General features: G+C 41.3%; 2 protein-coding genes across 2 annotated transcripts in view; both read left to right on the top strand.

Annotated features, from left to right (window-relative positions):
* Nucleotides 1-22,709, top strand: part of LOC123318089 — a 65,753-nt gene that overhangs the window by 20,407 nt on the left and 22,637 nt on the right. The window lies entirely within an intron of this gene.
* On the top strand, nucleotides 19,553-20,998 carry LOC123316936. Its single transcript, XM_044903253.1, has one exon. The coding sequence runs from the start codon at nucleotides 19,553-19,555 to the stop codon at nucleotides 20,996-20,998; it is 1,446 nt and encodes a 481-aa protein (XP_044759188.1).

The following is a 22,709-nucleotide window of genomic DNA, read 5'->3' as shown; positions in this document are numbered from 1 at the left end:
ACTACAGAAAGGGAGAATAAACAAAAAAATGTATCACATTTGTTGTGTTCTGATGAGTTACCCAAAAAGGGAATGAATAATTAAACGTGATTATTACGTTTATTTAAAATTAAGAATGTCGCATACAATATGTTTCTTGGAATACAATATTAAGACTGGCGGTAATGCCAGATGCAGTTCGATTAGTATCTACATAATTTCAAAACATGCGCAGGAATTCGGAAGATATAACAATTCCTCCCCTGCAAATATAGATTTTACAATTCAGTACATATTCAAAATCGACAACAATCTCAAATAAATGTTTATACATTATTGAGGTACATTATTCCTCTAATAAATGAACATTATTAGGTTTAACCTTTCCATTGAATTTCTGATTTTCATTTTGTTTTTTCCAACAAGCGGATACTAAATGACCTTTGATATTACAAAATGTACATTTTTGAAATCTATATCTACACCGATTTGCGTAATGATTATTTTTAAGGCCACAGCAAAAACAAGAAAATTCATTTTTATTGGTGTATGAATTATTACTTGATGTTTTAATACCACCTTCGCGTCTGTCATGCTTCGGTCTTGATAACTTCGCTCCTCTTTTGAATTGTTTATTTGGCTGCTGCCGTCGACTACTGCGAAGAAAATTCACATTCACATCACCATTACCATCTCTCCTCGGCGAAGAATTGCGCACCGCATCCCTTTCTGCAGATTCGCGTGCTACAGCGATTTTCACTGCGCCGTTGAAATCCAGTTTTTCTTGACGGAAAAGTTCCACTTTTACGTTTTGATCCCTGATGCCATTCACAAATTGATCTCGAAGTGACGTTTCCAAATTCTCGAAATTACAATTGACTGATAAACGTTTCAATCGGACAATGAAGTCGTTCACAGGTTCATTTGGAGCTTGTCTTGTAGAATTAAACTTGTTTCTTTCGGAGATTTCGGAAGGTTTTGGTTGAAGATGATTGGAAACCAATTTTATAATTTCATCATATTTGAGGTCTTTTGGTTTTACAGGTGAAGCTAAAGATCTGATTAGGGAATAAGAATTCACGCACACTTTTGTTAGCAGCTCTGCGACCTGTTTAGTAGGATCTACATCGTTTGCCATGAAGAACAATTCTGAACGTTCGATGAAGGTGTCCCAGTCATATTGATGCAATTGAAATTCAATTTTACAATTTGATGCCATTTTGGGTTTACTCACTGAACACTTGGGTTCGTCACAAATGTCTTTCGAATACGTCAAGGAAACCGGCTCTGATGAGACTTGCGTGGTACACGAATACAGCTGCGCACTTTTCAACAGTTCCTTTTGCAAATTATCTAAGTCCGAATTTTCCTTGAATTCAATCCCGAGTACAGAAAAATGTTCTCTAATTGAAGATTTAGTCAAGTTCTTCACCCAACATAAATCACTTAACGATTTTGATCGAGCAATGTCAGTCAAACCCTCGCGTAAAGCGTCTACTTTCCACGTGTCGGTTACTTTTTCACGAAGCACGAGTAATTGTTCCAATAATTCCACTTTTGTTAAACGATATACCCATGAAACGCCAATTTTCAGCATCCTCGTCGCCACATTGTTGTGTTCTGATGAGTTACCCAAAAAGGGAATGAATAATTAAACGTGATTATTACGTTTATTTAATATTAAGAATGTCGCATACAATGGGCCATATGCATAAAGAAGTAGTAAATACTTTCACTTCAGTTTATTGAAAGGAAATTATACATTTTATAAGCAACCGACAAAGATAGTATTATAGTAAAAGCAAATACTCTTCTTTATGCATACGACTCATTATGTTTCTTGGAATACAATATTAAGACTGGCGGTAATGCCAGATGCAGTTCGATTAGTATCTACATAATATCAAAACATGCGCAGGAATTCGGAAGATATAACAACATTCAATAAAGCAAACATAAATAACCAAAAAGAAATATCACATTCAACATAAAAAAAAACAGAAATAATAGAAAACAAACTGATTATAATATTAGATCTACCGAAAGGGAAAATGAAAAAAAATTTATGAAAAATTTATTTTCCCTTCATTTTATATATGAAGGTTAAGATGATTTTTTCCAATTAAAATAACAGAGAAAATAGGGAAAGGATGAAAGGATCTGGAAGATTTGAGTTGTATATAGACCAGGTTGATTTGCGAAACGATTTTATTTATTTAATTATTTGTACTGGTATTTAAAGATTATTGTATTAAATAATTGATCGTTTGGAATTTTGTAAACCTGATTTATTTAGTCAAATATAATAAAACGTTTCGGGTTCGGGCCCTTTTTCAATCTAAAAACAAATATCAAAAACACAGTTACATATACAATTATTCGAGATAGAGATCTGTCACCTTTATTTCAACAATTTCCAAGTCTTCTGCTTGTGGTGCATGTGTCCTCATTCTTCATTTTGTAACATAATGTGGTGCTAAGTCAATGAATTGTCAAGTTGGTGTCGTTGTCACTCTTCTTCTTCTTTCGTTGTCGTTTTCCGCTGTCTTCTTTATAATCGTTGAGTATATTTTGTTCAGACCATTTATATCTGTTTTGTCGTTGATAGAGTTGGGGTTTCGTTTTATATAAATCATTTCCAAAAATTCCCTGGTTCTTTTATTTGTTTCCCTATCTAATATCCTTGTATTCTCAAAATTGAAAGTGTGGTTGTTTTCTATTGTATGTTTGTAAAAAGCTGTTTGAGTTTTGGAATATTTGTGTCCTTTTATCCTGTTGTTCAGATTTTGTTCCGTTTGTCCTATGTACACACCATTACATTGGTTGCATGGTATCTCGTAGATGATATGTGATTTTTGACCTTTCGGGACTATTGCCTTCAATCTCGAAAATAAAAAAGGGCCCGAACCCGAAACGTTTTATGAAATTTGACTAAATAAATTAGGTTTACAAAATTCCAAACGATCAATTATTTAATACAATAATAAACTAATGGAATAAATATACCAACAAACAAAGGTATTTAAAGATGGAACAATTTAAAGGAGTTTTCAAAAACAAGAACTTTTCTGGGAAAATTTGAATTATCTTGTGATTCACAAGTGATGAATGATTATTATCATCGTCGGAAGAGTAATCTTACAAAATATTCTGGGAATTATCAACGGCAGAGATGGATTATCGAAATATGTTGAAATCCTCGATGATATGGCTTTAAACTTTATAAAGTTATTTCTTGAATAATTATAATGACCTTCCATATACCATTCGATTATTCCAACCAAAATACTTTGATCTCTTATACCTAGTCCCAAATACACAAATAATATTGACCACGCAGCGTGGATTCTTTTGAGGTTATATATATATATATATATATATGTTTCTGGACATTATACTATACATTTAATTCATGTTATACTTACTTATTAATTGTATTTGGTCACTATGAAGAGATCGATCCTAAATTCACAATCAAAACCAACACAGAAGTAGTTAATATTATACAAATCACCAATCAACTTTCAACTCCGAACAGACCACAGTCCAAACTACGAAGAAAGTGGAAATGGCGGCAAAATGAAATAGGTGAATTGTATATTGTTTATTTGGAATAAACCCCCCAAGGCAAACTATGCGACGCCAAGAGAAGATATCCACACGTTTACATTATTTTCAACTCGACAGTACCTCTCAGTAGGTAGACGAAGAAATGCCACAGATGGCACAGATCAGAACAAATAAAGATTTCCAATAGCCTTTGGAGACCTCTTTGGGAAGTGCATATTACGTTTCAAAGAAACATCCTCATGCCAACATTTTCGAAACATCCCAAAACATCCCAGGGATGTTTGTGCTCGCTGGGTGAGTATTTCCAATATTCATTATTACACAGAAATACCTCATATAGTTCAATACGTACAAAAAGCCATGTTGGAGGTCTCAGACAATGAGAGCTCCTACATGGAAGCTACGGACATCGAAGAATTCATCGATAGAGAAGCAGAGGAGCTTGTAAGGCTCAAAGAAGAGAATGAGCAATTGAAGGCTCAAAAAAATAAATTAACTGAAACCGTAGCTCAGTTGGTCGGGGAGATACGCCTCTTGAGAGAGGAAGTTAATAAGAATAAAGCGCCTCAATCCCCTAGTTTTGCGGAAATTGCAAAACACATTACGGCACAGAAATCCTCCACATTTGCAGAAATTGCAAAAGCCGGTAGCGGTCCCCAAAAATTCCTCCAAAAAGGAAGTAGCTCCAGAACCGGAAAAAAAGAAAAATTTTGCAACTCAAGTTGCAAAAACCCAGAACGCGCCACCCACAAAACGCGCGCTTAAAGAAAGTGCATCTTCAGACGAAGAGACCCCAAAAAAGCAACGGAGATACCTAAAAGAGGTAAAATTCCACCCATCACGACGATGGGTACAGCCTCAGCTCAACAGAAAACCACTCCAGTGGAGAAGAGGAAAGAAAAAATCCCCCCAGTCACCCTGAGAGGTACGTCAGAATGGACGTCAATTTCCAACGCGTTAATGCGAAACGGCATTAAATATAGCAGAGCGACAACTGTGAAGGGCGGAATAAGAGTCGTTCCACTAACCGCGGAAGACCACAGAAGAATGACGGACTTCCTTCATAAAATAAATAGGGTGTTTTACACTCTTCAACGGGAGGAAGAGAAGAAAATCTATGCGGTAGTGAGATATCTACCGCTGGATGCAGATATCCCGACGATCCTTGACGACCTCAAGGATCAAGGGATCGTCGATGCTGAGGTCATAAGAATGACCTCAAATATAACTAAGAGGCCGATGCCCTTATTGCTGGTTAAAACCCAGAATAAGGGTATCTTCGAGGTGAGAAGGCTCTACAACATGAACTGTGTTGTTGAACCTAAGAGAAGGACGACCGGGCCTGGACAATGTTATCGCTGTCAGCGATATGGACATGTCCAAAGTAAGTGCACTTTTCCATGGAGGTGCGTGAAATGCTCTGGTAATTACAGCTCCAAGGAGTGTACGCTTACCAGGGAGAACGAGGAGCGAAATGCCTCTTGTGTTCTCTGTGGAGAGCAAGGACATCCAGCCAGCTACAAGGGATGTAGCGAATGGAAATTGGTCACTAAAAAGACCAAGAGATCGCCAAGATCGAACCAGACCAGCTCGAGGCCAACACAAAATACACCGAAGCCATCCCAAAACTCTTCGGAAGTGAAGAAACCCCAGGAAACTGCAACCAAAATGGTCAAAGAGACAAAAAATCCAGAGAAAAAGACGGAAAAGGCAAAAACCCTCAAAAAAGCCGAAACCAGGAAAGGAATTTCTGGAATCACTGAGGAACTGGATAAGTTCACGAAAAACCTCCTCAGCACGATGATGTAGAATCTGGAGAAAGAGATTGAGAAGAAGATGCAGCAAATTATTAAGAATATTTAATGGCTGATACGACGATACAGAACAATCTCATAATCGTCTCTTGGAATGTCGAAGGATTGAGAGCCCGCAGACCAGAATTCGAAGAACTGATTGAAGAGAAGAGACCGGATGTCATAGCTCTCCAAGAAACAAGACTTAACCCCAATGTTCGGATAGCATTTCCCAATTACGATATTTACAGAAATGATAGACCTAACAGCACAGGTGGCGTTGCTATACTGGCTAGAAGGAATATGGATCACCATTTCGACCAAATATTCAATGGTCAAGAAGTAGAAGCAATATCGATTATTGTGAATACTAATCGAGGACAAGTGAAGATTATTTCAACTTATAAATCACCGAATAAGGACATGCTGGAAGAGGATCTAAAAATGCTACTAGAAGAAAGACACCCTAAAATCATAATTGGTGATCTTAACTGCAAATCGTAGGAATGGAATAGTAGAGTGGAAAATACCAACGGGAGAAGACTGAAGATTTATGCTGAAAAACTTAATGCAGTTGTAATAGGACCTGATATACCGACCTACATACCAAGAGTAAATGGACTACCCGATGTACTGGACATTGTCGTAATGAAAGACATCACTGAAGAAATCAGCATTGATACAATAGAAGACGGAACTTCAGACCACAATCCCATAGAATTCATAGTGGGACATGACCCAAGAAACGAAGAAGAGACACAAATCAAGGATCGCACAGACTGGGAGAAATATAAGAATTTACTTCAGGAGAAAATCACGGACATTCCTCAAATAAACACCCGGGATGAATTAGATGAAGCAGTTGAAAAATTGGAAAATCAAATAGAAGAAGCATATGAAGAAAGCACCAAGAGAATAAGGAAACCAATTCCGAAACATTCACATGGAGATACGCCAAGGGATATAAAGGAACTTATAAAAAAGAACAGAAGACTCAAAAAAATTTACAGAACAACAAAAAGAGAAGAAGACAAGAAGAAACTGAATAAGCATAGCCAGATATTGAAAAATGCTTTAACAGAACTGCTCAATAACAGATGGCACCAGAGATTAAGGGAACTGAATACAATAGATCACTCGGCTTGGAAAATGCAGAAATGCTTACGACGAGAACGGACAGTTATACCTCCACTGCATGGAGCAAACCGAGGAGCAAACGGAATGGTATATACGAGACTTGAAAAAGCCGAAGCACTTGCCGACTCAATTGAGAGAGAAGCCAGAATAAATTACAGAAATGATGATGACAATGAAGATCTAGAAGAAGAAGTGGAGGCAAACGAAGAACTGATGATGGAACCACCGGAAACCGAAATCATTCCAAAACCGGCTTCACTAACAGAAATCAAAGAGATTATAATGAAATTGAAAAACAGGAAAGCGCCGGCAGAAGATAGGATAACGAATTATATGTTGAAGAAATTGTCTAGAAAAGGAATAGCAGCCTTGACGAATATAACAAACGGAGTGATTAGAACCGAATACTACCCAAAGAGATGGAAAACTGCAGAAATGATAGTTTTCAACAAGCCTGGAAAGGAACGGAAATTTCCTCAAAATTATAGACCAATCAGCCTACTATCAGCACTAGGAAAAATCGTCGAGAGGGTTATCGCTAAAAGGCTGAATGAGGAAACAGAAATGTTGAAGATAATTCCACCCGAACAATTTGGATTTCGACGAGAACATTCGACTGAGGAGTTCAGTCCTTCGGTGACGTATTCTATGAGCCGTAGTAATTGGACTAATTACTACGGCTCATAGAATACGTCACCGAAGGAATGCAGACCAAACAGGCCACAGGATTAGTTCTGATGGATATCGAGAGAGCTTTTGATAGAGTATGACACGAAGGCCTAATCTTCAAGATGAAAAAAGCAGGATATTCGACCAAGCTATGCAAGATTATAAGGAACTATCTGAGGATAGTTCACTTTTATGTGAAAATAGATGGAGCAACTTCTCAAACCAGACAATTGGAAGCGGGAGTGCCTCAAGGATCGGTACTTGGACCTCTGCTTTACGTAATATACGTCTATGATATCCCGAAGAATGCTAGAAATATGCTCACCTTGTACGCAGATGACACAGGAATAGCGTTCAGAAATCGAAGCCCAGAGATCATACACCCAAGACTGCAGGAAGCCATAGATGAATTACTCAAATGGTGCATCAAATGGAAAATCCAAATCAATGGAAGAAAGACTCAAGCAATATTACTGCAAAAGAGAGGATTGAGGATGGAAGAAAACCTCGAAGTTGATGGAGAAGAGGTTGAATGGAAAAATGAAGCAACATACCTAGGAGTGACGCTTGACAGAGGACTTACATGGAAAAACCACAACAAATGTGCAGTAGATAAAACAAAAGCCGCAATGAGTAAACTTTATCCACTCATAGGCAGAAGAAGTCATATGAATAAGAACATCAAGTTGACGATGATTAAAACAATTGCGCGACCACAACTCACATATGGATCGGAGGCATGGGGCTTCGCAGCCAAGACCCACATCAAGAAAATACAGGCAACTGAGAATAAACTCCTTAGAATGGCGATGGACGTACCCTGGTTTGTTAGGAACAAACAAATCTACAAGGACTTGGAATGGGAACCAGTTACAGAATTTATGAAGAGAAAGGCGGAAAGGATATTCGACAAAGCCAAACAACATACAAATGAGGAACTACGAAGATTAGTCGACTATGATCCAACAGAAGAAGCTAGAAGGTCAAAAACCTACCACCGAAGACCGAGAAATCAGTTAAGGATTTTAAGTAACCAAAGAAGAGCTTAACCTATAAAGAGCTTAACCTATGAAGAAGCAGTTAAGGGTTTTTAGTGGGTCTCGAGCTCAGAGAGTGAGAATCCCCACACTGTTCCCCCTCAGGAGAGGGTGTGTTCGTCTGTTTTGCAGATTTTCCTCCTGCTACACCAAAGAAAAAAAAAGGCAACAGTTGGAGACAGGGGGTCGTCACAAAATGGCGCCCGAGCAGGGACCGTTGTTTGTGAAGAGTTGCCAAAGCGTCCCTAACCATTGGACGGGAGAAGAGAGGTGTCGAAGACTTGACCTGGAGATGAGTGAGCGCCGACCAAGAAGCGACCGTTTTCCGCCCGAATAACCGTATTCCGACCATAGAAATCATAATATATATACTTACTCTAGAATGCTAATCCAGTAGTAAGAAATGCGGCGAAAAATTGACAGTGGTCGTTAAAGCGAATGCGCGACATTAGTTTATTTCAACTCGAACGTTGCCTAGACTTTCTTACCTCATGTCAGTCGAATTGTTTATTTGGTATAAAGGAGAAATAAACATACATACATTCGGTGAAGAAACTTATTTTTCGATTCATGACTTCTTGTCGGTATTGAACACATGCATGGATGACTAATTGTGTTTATATATGCTTTGTTTTAGAAAATCAGTGATGTTGCAGGTTTCAATGAAAATATATCGGGATCTCGCAGGTGACATGTTATAAGTCCAAATCTAAATTTGTCGATAGAGGTATTATTGAGTATTCATTGATTGTTTGACCAAACCGTGAATTGGCTGAAGATTGGAATTTTATAGCTAATTCCATGGCAACAACTGGTGCTTACTTAATATTTGGAACTCGCAACAAAAATCCCAGAAGATCTAAACTTAATATCACCAATGCAATTCGATATTATCGCAGATTCGATTAGATGAACAGGTACCTAAGCATTGAGTGCATATTATGAACTCCGTGCAACAATTTTGAAATATCCTGATCTAGTGCAATACTACTATATACAATCAATGAAATTCGCTATCAGTTGAACTCGATAATTCATTCGAGTTTAGAATTTTTTTTTGCATTTATTATTTTTAAAATGATAGACAAGTACACAAGTACATTTCAGAAAATGTGACTTGAAACTTCTTACCTCTGAGCAGATCGTGCAACAGTGAAAAATCAAATGACTGAAAGAAAACGCGTTGTTGTCCGACATACCATCGTTACATGAATTGCCCCCTCTTCATGAGATTCGATCGACAGAATATTCAGAAACTCGGCAACGTTCTACTAGAAAATAAACTAATGATGCGCATTCGTATAAATGACCACTGTCAATTTTTCGCCGCATTTCTTACTACTTGATTAGCATTCTAGAGTAATAATATATAATATGATTTCTATGATTCCGACCGAGTAACCGTATTCCGACCGACAAATGGTGGAGGCTCCTGGGAAACACTCTGAGGATGTGCGCATGGAGGTTTCCCCTACTACCTCCTAGGTGGGGGAAAAGGTATAAATGGAGCGGTGTAAGAGGCTAAAAGGGGAGTTGACGACCACCAAGTGAAAAGCAGACAACTGGGAAGCCAGTTAGCCTACGAAGAGAACTATTGAGGACCAGACCGAGGACCGGACATGTCTAGTAACGCCGAGGAAACCCAACCGATCACCGCCCCTATGAACCAGAGTACCAGCTGGATTTACAAGTTGAGGAAGGAAGAACTTGAGGAGGAATTGGATAAATTCCATCTTCGCAGGGATGGAATGGTAGACGAGATGAGGAAAAGATTGGCAAGTTCATCAAGATTGGCCAAGCGACCCAACTATCCACTTGGCACCGCCTGTTTTCCCGACACCACCGCCTCAGAATACCTCCAGCCACGCCGACCCTGTAGACTTACATAAGTATGGAGTGAGCTTCGATGGACTACAAGATCCGGCAGCATTCTTAGAAAGGATAGAAGAAGTCCGTCACCAACTTAACCTAGATCCAGGAAGGATATGCAGGCCTACCGCAAATCTTGACCGGAGGTGCTTCCCTATGATTCAGGAACAATAAACGCAGCCTCACTACGTGGTCTGCTTTCACCGAAGCTTTCAGGACTTTCTATTTTCCGACCGACTATTACATCACCCTGGAGGAGGACATCCGCCGACGCCATCAACAACCTAACGAGGCTGTTATAAAATATACAACTGACCTCCAGACTATGATGAGGGGACACGGAGGGTATAGCGAAATTCAAGAATTGTCCTTACTTCAGAGAAACCTGCTACCCGACCACCGCCAAATGCTCTGGGGCCAAGACATACAAGATGTACCCACGTTCCTGAGCAAAGTCCGGGAAATAGAGACTATCAGATTGGAAATCCGCCGCCAGAAAGACCCGTCGACAACCGGAGAGTCCGTGAGAAGACCACCGGCATCAACAGGAGCACGAGCGACATATCCTGCAAAACAAGAGTATCCGACCAGATCTGACTTGTTGGCAATGCGGACAAACCGGACACGTAAAGGGAGATTGTAGGAACCGAGCAGTATTATTCTGTTCAAGATGCGGACGAAGGGGAATTATGAGTCGCGATTGTCACTGTCCCAGGTAGGGAAACTAAGTAGGGAAAGGTTTGCTACGAGGCCATGCCCGTCCCCTGTTCCCTTCGCCTCGTGTGCCGTCACCGAACACCAGGGAGACCGCCGCCCACACATCAGGGTCGAGATATTTGGAAAAGTGTTCCGAGCTCTTTTGGACACTGGATCCTCCAGATCGTATTTCGGGGACACCGTTATGGACCCGTGCAAGGCCAAAAGACTGCCGACAACCCAGGAACGGATACCGAACGCCCTACAAGCTGTCGGAAGTATAGCAAAAATACCGTTGGCCGTTAAGCTTCCGCTCAATATCCAAGGAGAATCGTACGAGATGCCCCTGATGTACTTGCCGGGGCTGAGTCATGATGTCCTGCTAGGGATGGATTTCCTTATTCCGAACAACGTACAAATATTTCCGGCCGTCGATGAAATTATGATCAACGGAAAACCGCTACCGGCCCAGTCTCTGAACACTATTGCCGAGCAACAACAAATGCAAGAATTCTTAACGATGGAGTTGGCCAAGTTCAAGGACATCAAAGGAACAACACCGCTAGTGGAACACAAAATACATCTCCTAAAGAAGGAAACGATCAAACAGCGTTACCGGCCCCAAAATCCCAAAATGCAACAGCTCATCGACCAGGAGGTAGACCGAATGCTGGCTGAAGGAATCATCGAGCCATCAAACAGCCCTTGGAGCAGTCCGGTCGTTATTGTGAAGAAGAAGGATGGGAACCCCCACTTTTGCATCGACTTCCGCCAAGTAAACGAGGTCAGTCGCAAAGACGCGTACCCACTACCATACATCTCGGCCATACTCGACCGACTACGAGCCGCAAAATATATTTCAAGTATCGATCTAAAGCAAGGATATTGGCAGATTCCGTTAGCAGAAGATTGTCGACTCATTACCGCTTTCACTGTGCCGTCTAGGGGTTTGTTTCAGTTCAAAGTTATGCCCTTCGGATTACACTCAGCGGCCGCAACGTTCCAACGACTGTTGGATAGCATCATCGGACCGGATATGGAACCCCGAGCATTTGCACACCTGGATGATATCATCGTCTCAAAATCGAGGAGCATTTAAAAAATCTACGAGAAGTATTTCGCCGACTTCGAGAGGCCAACCTACAGCTTAACCCAGAGAAGTGCGAATTTGGAAAACGCGCCCTCAAATACTTGGGTCATGAGGTCACGGCCGAGGGAATCAGTACCGATCCGGACAAAGTTAGGGCCATCTTAGAAATGAAAACTCCTACTACCGTTCGTGCATTGCGACGATTTTTAAGCGTTTGTTCCTAGTACCGAAGGTTCTTAGCTGATTTTTCAAAGGTAGCAACTCCGTTGACGAGCTTGTTGAAGAAAGGAAAGAAATGGTCCTGGAGTGAAGCTCAGCAAAAATCCTTCAAGGCTCTAAAGAAATGTCTCACGGAATCCCCAGTACTAGCATGTCGCGATTTCGATCGACCCTTCCAATTGCAAACAGACGCTTCAGAAGACGGATTTGGAGCGGCGCTATTACAGAACCAATAGGGACACGACCGTATAATCGCCTACGCCAGTCGCACATTACAACCCGCTGAACGTAACTACTCCGTCACGGAAAAGGAATGTTTGGCTATAGTATGGGGAATCGAGAAAATGAGGCCTTACTTGGAAGGATATTATTTTACCGTCATTACCGATCACCAGAGTCTGAAATGACTTCATTCCATCAAGAGCCCAACAAGACGTATAGCCCGGTAGAGTGTTTTTCTGCAGCAGTACGATTTTGACATCAAGTACCGAAAGGGAGTCCTGAATAAAGTGGCCGACGCCCTATCCCGAGAGCCTTTACCAGAGCCGACCAACACAATACACACCGCCAAAACCGGAAAGGAAGAGAAGGGTACACGGAACTGTTCTTGGTACGACCGGAAAATAGAGGAAGTCCAACAGCAACCCGAAAACTATCCAGACTATGAGGTCCGAGAAGGAAGACTTTCCGCCATTTCTGGGATTTTAGCGAGTTATTATAAAAGAATAGGAAGATACGGAACCCTGGAAATTGTGTGTACCGCCACTACTACTGGCCCAATATGTATCGAGAATTCAGCAAGTACGTCCAGAACTGCCCCACCTATCAGGCGTATAAACCACTGCAACAACAACCACCAGGAAAAATGCAGCCGAGCCTAGTCTCCTAACCATGGGAAACTGTGAGCACAGATCTGATAGGACCGCTACCCCGATCATCTAAAGGAAATATTTACCTGTTTATGTTCCACGACCACACCACTAAATGGACTGTCTGCCGACCTATTCGCCGGGCCACCGCAGCGGCCGTAACCAAAGCACTGTATGAAGAGATCATCACTCGCTACGGGTGCCCCAAAACAGTCATCTCCGATAATGGGTCACAATACACCGGCAAGCTTTTTCGTGGAATGATGGACGAAATGGGTATTCAACATCGAGTCACACCACTTTATACATCCCAATGTAACCCCGTAGAGAGGACAAACCGAACCTTGAAGACCATGATAGCGCAGTTTTGCGAGAACAATCATAAGCATTGGTACAGCCATCTGCATGAACTCACTTTCGCCCTCAATAGCACCCGCCAGGAATCCACAGGCCTTACTCTCGCCTTCTTGATCTTCGGCCGAGAATTGGAAGCACCAAAGACGATCTACCGGGAGGCCACCAAGGACTACAGAGAAACCGATGACACCGACCCTAGTCCGACCACCATACAAGAACGCACCAACCGCTTGGGTAGACTACAAGAAATCTTCGCTCTAGTACGTCGACACTTGGCCCAGGCTTTCGACAAACAGAAAAAGCACTACGACCTACGACACCGCGCTTGGAGATGCCATACAGGTGATAGGTTGATGAAGCGGGAGCATCATCTTTCGCGCTCCGTTAACGATTTTACCGCAAAAATAGCCCCTAAATTCACCGGACCGTTTACTGTTTGCCGGGTGCTGTCACCCGTGGTTTATGATTTGCGGGATGAGCGCGGAAAGTTAGTCAGGCAGATCCACGTCAAGGATCTCAAACCCTACAACGAACCCCTCAACTGTTTTCCAGAAAAAATGCCCAAGTCAACCAAACCGCTGAAGATGAGACCACCACAAAAGAAAGGGGAATGGAAACCACTGTTCCCCGACCTTGTGGCGGTCAGGCCGATAACTCCGCTACCTCCGACTCCTCCGCCGCCTCCGCCTACCAGGGAAGAATTAATGGCTGAATTCGGCCATTTACTGTCCCAGACACCCCCTGGAGAGGCGAACTGGACGCCGTACATGCAAACCCTGGCCAGGAACCTGCGCCCGGTAAATTGGCCGGCGGACAAGTACTACAGATTGAAGCTGCCTGTGGGAGGACAACATCAGTGGATCAATATCGCGGCCAATATTTAGCCTCTACTTTATGTTTTTTTGTTGTTTATTCAAATTAATTTGAAGACCTTTTCTTGTTTTGGAGACCTTTATCTCGTGTGCTTCCAGATTATTCGATATGGGAGATGCCAATGTATTGGTGCTGCAGGAGGAGGTAGACCTGGAGGAAGAATTGACACCGCCGGTTCCGGGCCCCCAGGAGAAGGCACCAGTTTATCTGCCGGTCGCCAAATACCCTTTGTGTTGGCGCTGCGGGTACCCGGACCACGACCGGCGAACATGCAGACGGACCCCGTTGATGTTCTGCTCCAGGTGTGGACTAGTGGGAGTACGGTCCAGTGATTGTGGGTGCCCAAAGGGAGCCACCGAAAGGCCTAGGAAGAAGAAAGCTGCGGTGCAGTGCGAGTTAATTCGGGTGACCGCATCCGGGGCACCAGCCTGGTCACCCGGAAAGTGACAGTGCTTTTCGTTTTTTGTAATTTTAGAATAAATGCTACTTTGTTATAGAAAATATAAAAAAAAATTATCTTTTTTTTTCAGCCGAAGAAGGAGGGGGATGTAACAAATCAAATTTTCAATTAGTTTTGTTTCCGAATTATTTATTTTCAGGTTCCGTAACGTGAATTGATTAAGTCGACCTGTTTCAGGCCGCGCGGATCCATGTGTTCCCGGATCGCGATGTCTTCAACGTGAGGTCAAGGCCAGAATGTTCCAACCGCACAAGAAGTTCATACCCGATAGTAGGTACATTCAAGGGTTACACATGGGCATGGTCTCAGGTATGATTATTTTAATTACTCTTTTGGTTAATTTGCCGGTTTATTTCATTTCCCACATACCCCTTTTTCCGCCGTGGAGTTGTGTAGTAGCTTCAAAAGGCATGCACTACTGCATGGACTTCCCCAGTATACGTAGGTGTGTACGCTAGCTTCAAATGGCGCGTACATGCCTCCGTGTCATCCTTCTACCGTACCGCCCGGGTCCTGGAGGCCATGCATTAGCTTGAAACGGCCTGCATATCTCCTGGTATCCTAATAGTACAAGAGTGTACGATGTTAGCTTGAAACGGCCCATCCTACACCCTTGTCAGGTACGTTTGGCCGTCTCTAGCTCACCCCCCCTTACCGTACCGCCTGAGTTCCTAGAGGTGAAGCATTAGCTTCAAACGGCCTGCATCTCTCTTGGAATTCCGAGTGTGCGGGAGTGTACGATGTTAGCTTCAAACGGCCCATCCTACACACCTGCTGGGTATGTTCTTTTGCAACCCCTTTTCACCCCGCCTGTCTCTAACCTTACTGCCCGAGTTCTTAGATATTATGCATTAGCTTCAAACGGCCTGCATCGCTCCTGGAATGCCGAGTGAACAGGGGTGTACGATGTTAGCTTCAAACGGCCCATCCTACACCACTGTCCGGTATGATCATCTTTCAACTAGGCCACCCGCGATTTCGGAACACCTTGGATTCCGAGGGCATCCTTACGGGTGTGTTCGTCGTCCTTGTTCCGTGGCTTAGTTTTTCCTTCGGTCCACCAAAGTATACCGGCAAACCGCCGTCAGTCTTAACACCAGTCTCGCTTATAATAACCGACTTTGCCCATGTTACTACGCAAGGTAGAGTTAATTTGCACTGTTTTCACTTACGCCCTTGCTTCATTCTAACTCCGACCGCTTCATCCCGCATTCTTAGTTTGCTCACTCATCATGCTTTCATTCATCCGTCTCTAACAGAGTTTGTACATTAAAAACACGTTACTTATTCACCCTATACCCTGTACGACATCATTATGTATATAGAAGGTATTGAATAGAAGTTTCATGTTTATTGTGTATTTTATTTTTCTCCCGAGTAGAGTTTCTAAGATATTTCAGAGATAGGGGACTTCCCGAATTTCATGAACATCTGACCCCTGGACATAACCTTCTCTGACTGTAGCTCCTGGTCACCTATAGGATACCGCCTACAGGTTCCGAGTGTCCTCAACACTTTAAATTAGAGGTGGCGCCCGAGGTTTCTATCTTCGGAGAGAAAGACGGCAACAGATGGAGACAGGGGGTCGTCACACAATAGACCAATTGAAAAGAGATTAAAATAAGAACAGAAACTTATTGAGAAATCCAATAAAGTGTTATCCAATAGAGGATAAACACATAAATCCCAGCACGATAGTGTGAGAGGAGAAAACCGACTAAGAGATGAACAGTTTATAGGCAAATGCCCGAAACCAATACTCAAGAAGCAGTTAAGGGTTTTTAGTGGGTCTCGAGCTCAGGAGAGTGAGAATCCCCACACTTGTTCTTCCTCAGGAGAGGGTGGTTCGTCTGACTTGCAGATTTTCTCCATGCTACACAAAAATAAATGGAGTTGCCACCGTTAAAACCGCATCGGGAGCATTCAAGCGACCATTGGTCAAACTTTGTCCTCTACCTTTTCTGGATGCAAAATCTTCTGCATCTGTTTGATTACATTTTTCTTCTTTTACCAAATTATTTCATACGTGAAATTTTCAAAAGTTTTCTTGTAAAGATAATTATGAAAGATCATAATTTCAACATATATAGCACTTGACCGATAATCAAGAGGGTCGCGGGTTCGAATCCTGCCTGGATTTCAGAATTCAATAGTTGTCTGCATGCATTCATTGATTTCAAACAAGCTCCCTTGAACACCGTTGGAATAAGCGGTTGCAAGCGCAATTATGTCGTAAATCATATGAGAAAGACGACAAGTGTTTTTAAAAGTTCGCAGGTGGTGATCTGAAGATATTCAAATGCACCATTATAGAATAGAATAGAATATAATATCTTTATTCACCAATAATAATTGTTAACAAAACAATGAAGATGGAAAAAGTCATACAGGAAAAAAATAAACAAAAACAGAGAAGATCAACATTCAATGTTATGCTCCAATAGGCTGTAGACCTCTTTTCGAAAACATTTGAAGTTATCAATTTGACGTATTTTGGATGGTAGTTTGTTATAAAGTTTTAGGCACATATCAATTTCTTTCTGTCAGGGGCAACGTATGTAGAGGGTACAGAAAAAATTGGTTTCGGGTCTTGTATGAATCACTTTTCCTAAATTTGTCGAAAAGGTTCTTATTTTGGAACAGGAACCGCAGACATCTATAGATGTAGATGCCAGAAAGTATGAGAATGTTATTTTTTCTGAATACGCCACGGCAGGATTCCCGGTACCTCAGACCAAAAAGAACCCTAACGACCATCTTCTGGATGTAAAAAACCAGTTTCACATGTCGACTATTCCCCCAAAAAAATGACACCATAGCTCATCACGGACTGAAAGTTGGAGAAATAAATTGATTTCAAAAATTCCAAGCTGAGCTCCGATCTCAACACCCGCAAAACAAACACTGTCTGGCTTAATATTCTGCACAATTTATCAACATGCTCTGTCCACTCAAGGTGTTCATCAATGTGGATACCCAGAAACTTGGTTGTTGTTCGAGGAGAGATAATTTCTCCTTATAATGTGAGCTGATGTTCTGCTTCAACACTTCTTAGTTTATGGGAAAAGAAAACAAATTCCATCTTATCCACATTGAGATGTAAGTTATTTAGTGTGCACCATGATTGTACAGATTGGTGAGTATATTCAAGGAGGTCCTGAAGATTTTCACGGTTTTTCCCGCGTATTAGAATGTTTGAGTCGTCAGCAAAGTTGATGAATGCTATTTGTTCGGGATTGATAACCTTTGGGGGAAAATTCTTGTTATTAAGTGATCTAAGATATATGTATAGTAAATTCGTTAGTTTGAAAAAGGGCGAGAAAAAAGAAGCGTACTTCGTACATATGTCCTGCTACGGTGGAGAGAAGTCAGTTGCCGTCAGGATCTCCACGTTGTCGCAATATTATTCCGTGAAAAACGCATTAAGAATATATAACGACTCCTTGTGAGAAAAAGGTTTCAGAACGCTTCAGTTGAGTGGTTTGTTGCTCAATTTCCGAGTTCGTATCGGCGGTTTGAGAGACAACGCAAATTCATCCCTGGGATTCCAGCTGGGAGGGCCCTCCTCAACAAATAATAGGAACGGACAAAGGTAAGTGCGCTTCTTTCAGCCCCCTTCATTCGTTGAAATATATTTCATAAATATCATTAAAACATTTTAGATCACTCAATTGTTCATTCGCCTAATCGCCTATGCGATATTCCTTCATTTAATCTCTCCGGTTGCTACCGAAGAAGGGTACGCTTTATTTTTTATTTCTTCTTGCCTTTTCTACCCTGAATCAACCCCGCACATGGTCCTTCGCGCCGTATAAAAAAAACCGTTTTTTTTTCTTCTGAAATTTCACGAAGGGGTCTTAAATATTCATATCTATAATTTTTTTATTCGTGTTGGAATGCAGTCTATATAGTGCATTTCTACAACCGCATCACTCTTGGTTTGAATTTTTCGATCATTTATTTCGAATACGAAATTCAAAACCAAAATTTGAAAATTCATTCAAACTTATTCGCCTTGAACGAAGGTCAATCCACCAAATCTCCATATTATAATAATCGCTTTTTTATTATATATATACACGTATGTTTTCAAGCTACATCCGTTAATTATTGTGAATTCTACCCTTTTTTCTCCCGTCTCATAGGCGTACTTGTTACAGTTCGAAATAAATTCAGTTTTAAATACATTTACGCATTCGATTTTCTGGAAAATGTCCGATAAATTACGACGTAACAACGCATTGCGACAGAGTGCCTTGAATGAAATAGGTATTCTTCAGCAATTGGCCGTTGAGGCTCAACAAAACAAAGCACTTTTCACTAAATTTAAAGTACGATATTCTTCCATCGAATATATCAAAGAAGAGTTTTTGAAGTATCACAGTGCACTTTTGGCTTTATTAGCATCAGATAAGAATCATGATTTGGAAAGGGAAGACACAATCAAAACCCAATTTTGTGAACACTATTATGATATCAGATCCATTTACACTACGCTCTTTGATCAAGATCCGTTCAATACCACCACCATTTCAAATTCAAACCCACCAGATCAATCAGATTTACCTCACGTCAAATTGCCGAAAATTCAATTGAACAAGTTTTCAGGAGATATTCGTGATTTTCCGAGTTTCAAGGACATGTTTGACGCTGTAGTTCATTCCAATAGAAAGCTCCAGCCAGTGGAAAAATTTAATTACTTGCGTTCATCTCTTGAAGGCACTCCATTGGACTTAATAAAAAGGTAGAACGCCACAGCAGATAACTATCAAATCGCCTATGAAACTTTGGTAAAACGATACACAAACCCTCGAGCGCAAGCACGGGCTCATTGGTTAGAGATTGAAAATTTTCCTGTGTTGAAATCTGAAAATCCTCTACAATTGCGTAAATTATTGGATACATTCGCTATAAATTTGGAGAGTTTAAAAAATATGAACGTCGCTGTGAGTTGTGATTTTGTCTTGACGCATATGTTGCTTTCTCGTTTGGATCCGGAGACATCCCGCGCTTTCGAAAGAGAACATGGATCGACCGCCATACCGGAATATAACACCTTATTTCAATTTTTAGAAGAATACTGCAACGGATTGATCAACTCAAATACTACCGTTTATGCTAAGAGTTCGCCTAACAAATATATGTCTAATTCAGATTGTAGAAAGAGAAACTCTTTCATCACCCAAACTAAATCGAAAAATCCCAAGTGTGCCCTATGTCAGTCGGATCATCCCACTTACACTTGCGTAAAATATTTGGAAAAAGCGCCAAGAGAACGACATATATTTTGTAGAAATCACCATTTATGCTTTGGTTGTCTCAGTAGCCTCCATAACCTTAAAAGTTGTAAATCTACGTCCGCTTGTAAAAAATGTAACAGTAAAAATCATCACACTACATTGCATTTTGACCGTGAACATGACCGAACCGACGCCACTGCTAGTGCTTACGCCAACGGCCGGAACCTAGAAAGTCCGAGTGATCAAGATACTCCCTCGATGGAAACGCAACGCTCGCTGGTACTGTGCTCGGCTGCGTCCCCGGTCTCGCGATCGCAAGTATTGCTTTGTACTGCTTTAGTCGAAATTAAAACAGGAAAAGGAAATTTCAAACAATTTCGCGCTGTTTTGGACTCTGGATCTGAAATTTCAATTGTTTCTCAGAGATGTTTTTCCGCTCTGAACATTCGTAGTTCTCCATGCAGCACAGTTATCAATGGAATCGGAAACGAATCGCATTTACAAAACATAGGTGAAGTTGAACTCTCTATCAGATCCATCGGATCGGATGATCCTTTGTTTGTCATAAACGCCAACGTTCTTCCTAAAATATGCGGAAAACTTCCTTCGAGTAAAATTACTACACAGTCTTGGCATTATTTGGATAAGTTGAAGTTGGCCGATCCTAAGTATTATTGTCCGGGAGATATTGACGTCCTTTTAGGTGCGGACGTATTTTCGAAAATTTTACTAAACAATCACATTCAGGGTCAAAACGGGGGTCCAGACGCGCTACATACGGTATTCGGGTACGTTTTAATTGGAAAGATAAATACTGCTTCAACGAATTCGGTTCATACACTATTTTGTGGAAGTCATTGTGATATGAATGCGTCAATGAAAAGTTTTTTTGATTTAGAGTCTGTACCGGAATTCGATAACGGTACAGAGACGGATGTTTGTGAAGTAATCTTCCGCGAGAACTATTACAGAAATGAAGAAGGGCGTTACGTGGTACCCCTTCCATTCAAGGAAACATCCCCGTTATTTCCGGGAAGTAGAGATTTAGCTGTGCAGCGTTTTTTGTCACTTGAAAGCCGTTTATTGAAAAATCCAAGTTTATACAAGGAATACTGTTCGGTGATGAGAGAGTACTTATAGTTATCTCATATGGAAATTGTAGATCCCGCACAGAGCACCGATAATTTTTATTTGCCACATCATGCTGTACTTCGTCCTGAAAAGACGAGTACTAAACTGCGGGTAGTTTTCAATGCCTCAGCAAGACTGCCAAATAATTCCAAAACATTGAACGATTGTCTCCATACAGGTCCCAAACTTCAAACGGATATAAGTACTATCTTGATCAGTTTTCGGTTGAAGAAAATATGTTTCACTGCAGATATCAAACAAATGTACCGCCAGATTTTAGTAGCTCCAGAATTTCAAGATTACCAACGAATTGTTTTTCGATTTTCACCTTCTGACAATATTAGTGACTTTCGAATGAGGACGGTCACCTTTGGTTTCAACTGCGCTCCTTTTCTCGCTTTACGCACCTTACGCCAACTAGCTATTGATGAAAAGGGTTACTTTCCTGCAGCATCGAATATTTTAACAGATGACACGTATATTGATGATGTCTGGAGCGGAGGGGATTCATTAAGCGAGGCAAAGCGTTTACGCGATGATCTCATCAATATGTTAGCCAAAGGGGGTTTCGAGTTACGCAAGTGGGCAAGCAATGACCACAGATTTTTAGAAGATTTACCCCAAGAATTAATTTCCTCTAATCCCCTCGCTTTCGGATCGGACCAAAATGATTCCATTAAAATTATTGGTCTCCATTGGGATCCACGTCAGGATTGTTTTCTTTATAAGGTCAACCCAATAGACCGCGCGATCACCAAACGAAATCTCTTATCAGAGTTGGCAAGGATCTTCGATCCTTTGGGATTCCTCGCACCTGTCACATTTCTATGCAAGTACCTCATCCAAAAATTATGGCTTTCAGGACTCGGCTGGGATGACACTCCAGATCAAGAAATTTCAAGGGTTTGGTTGAAGTATAAAGGAGAGTTGAACCTTTTATCGACAATTCGGATCCCTCGGTATATCCTTTTTGATACAAACAACGTATTGGAAATTCATGCTTTCGCGGACGCGTCCGAACGGGGTTATGGGGCTTCGGTCTATCTGAAGGTCATAAAGGAAGATAATGTAAAAACATTTCTTATATGCGCGAAGTCGAAGGTGGCTCCTTGTTCAAGGAAGATTTCCATCGCTAGGATGGAACTTTGCGGGGCAGTTTTGCTAACGAAGGTGGTTCTTTGGGTCAAGTCAATTTTGCAAAATAAGATTAATGTCAGCAATTTTTACGCCTATACCGACTCGCAAATAGTTCTAGCATGGTTGAACGCAAATCCAAATCGCTGGCAAACGTTTGTTGCCAACCGGGTAGCATATATCCAGGAGAATTTCGATTCATCGCATTGGAGGTATGTAAAATCTCAACTAAACCCAGCTGACGCAGCTTCTCGTGGTCTTTTTCCTTTGGAATTATTGAACAATCAGATTTGGTTTCACGGACCTGAATTTCTACATACGAAAATTTGGGAAACAGAAACAGTAGAATTGAAGACTAGTGAAGAGGAACGCAAAACTATTCTACTTGTTTCAGAAGAACATCATTTTGTGGATGATTTGATGAATAACATTTCCTCATTTTCTCGCCTTCAACGCGTTATAGGATTGATATTGCGTTTCATTTTCAATTGTCGAAATCCTAGCGAAAAACGGCTTGGCTCTATGACTTCTCTCGAGATGAATAACGCTCTCAATTTATTGATAAAACGCACACAGTCAGTGTGTT

The sequence above is a fragment of the Coccinella septempunctata genome, chromosome 7 (assembly GCF_907165205.1).
Source record: "Coccinella septempunctata chromosome 7, icCocSept1.1, whole genome shotgun sequence".
Lineage (NCBI taxonomy): Eukaryota > Metazoa > Arthropoda > Insecta > Coleoptera > Coccinellidae > Coccinella > Coccinella septempunctata.
The sequence above is the reverse complement of the archived record's forward strand: the minus strand, read 5'-3'. Positions and strand labels throughout refer to the sequence as shown.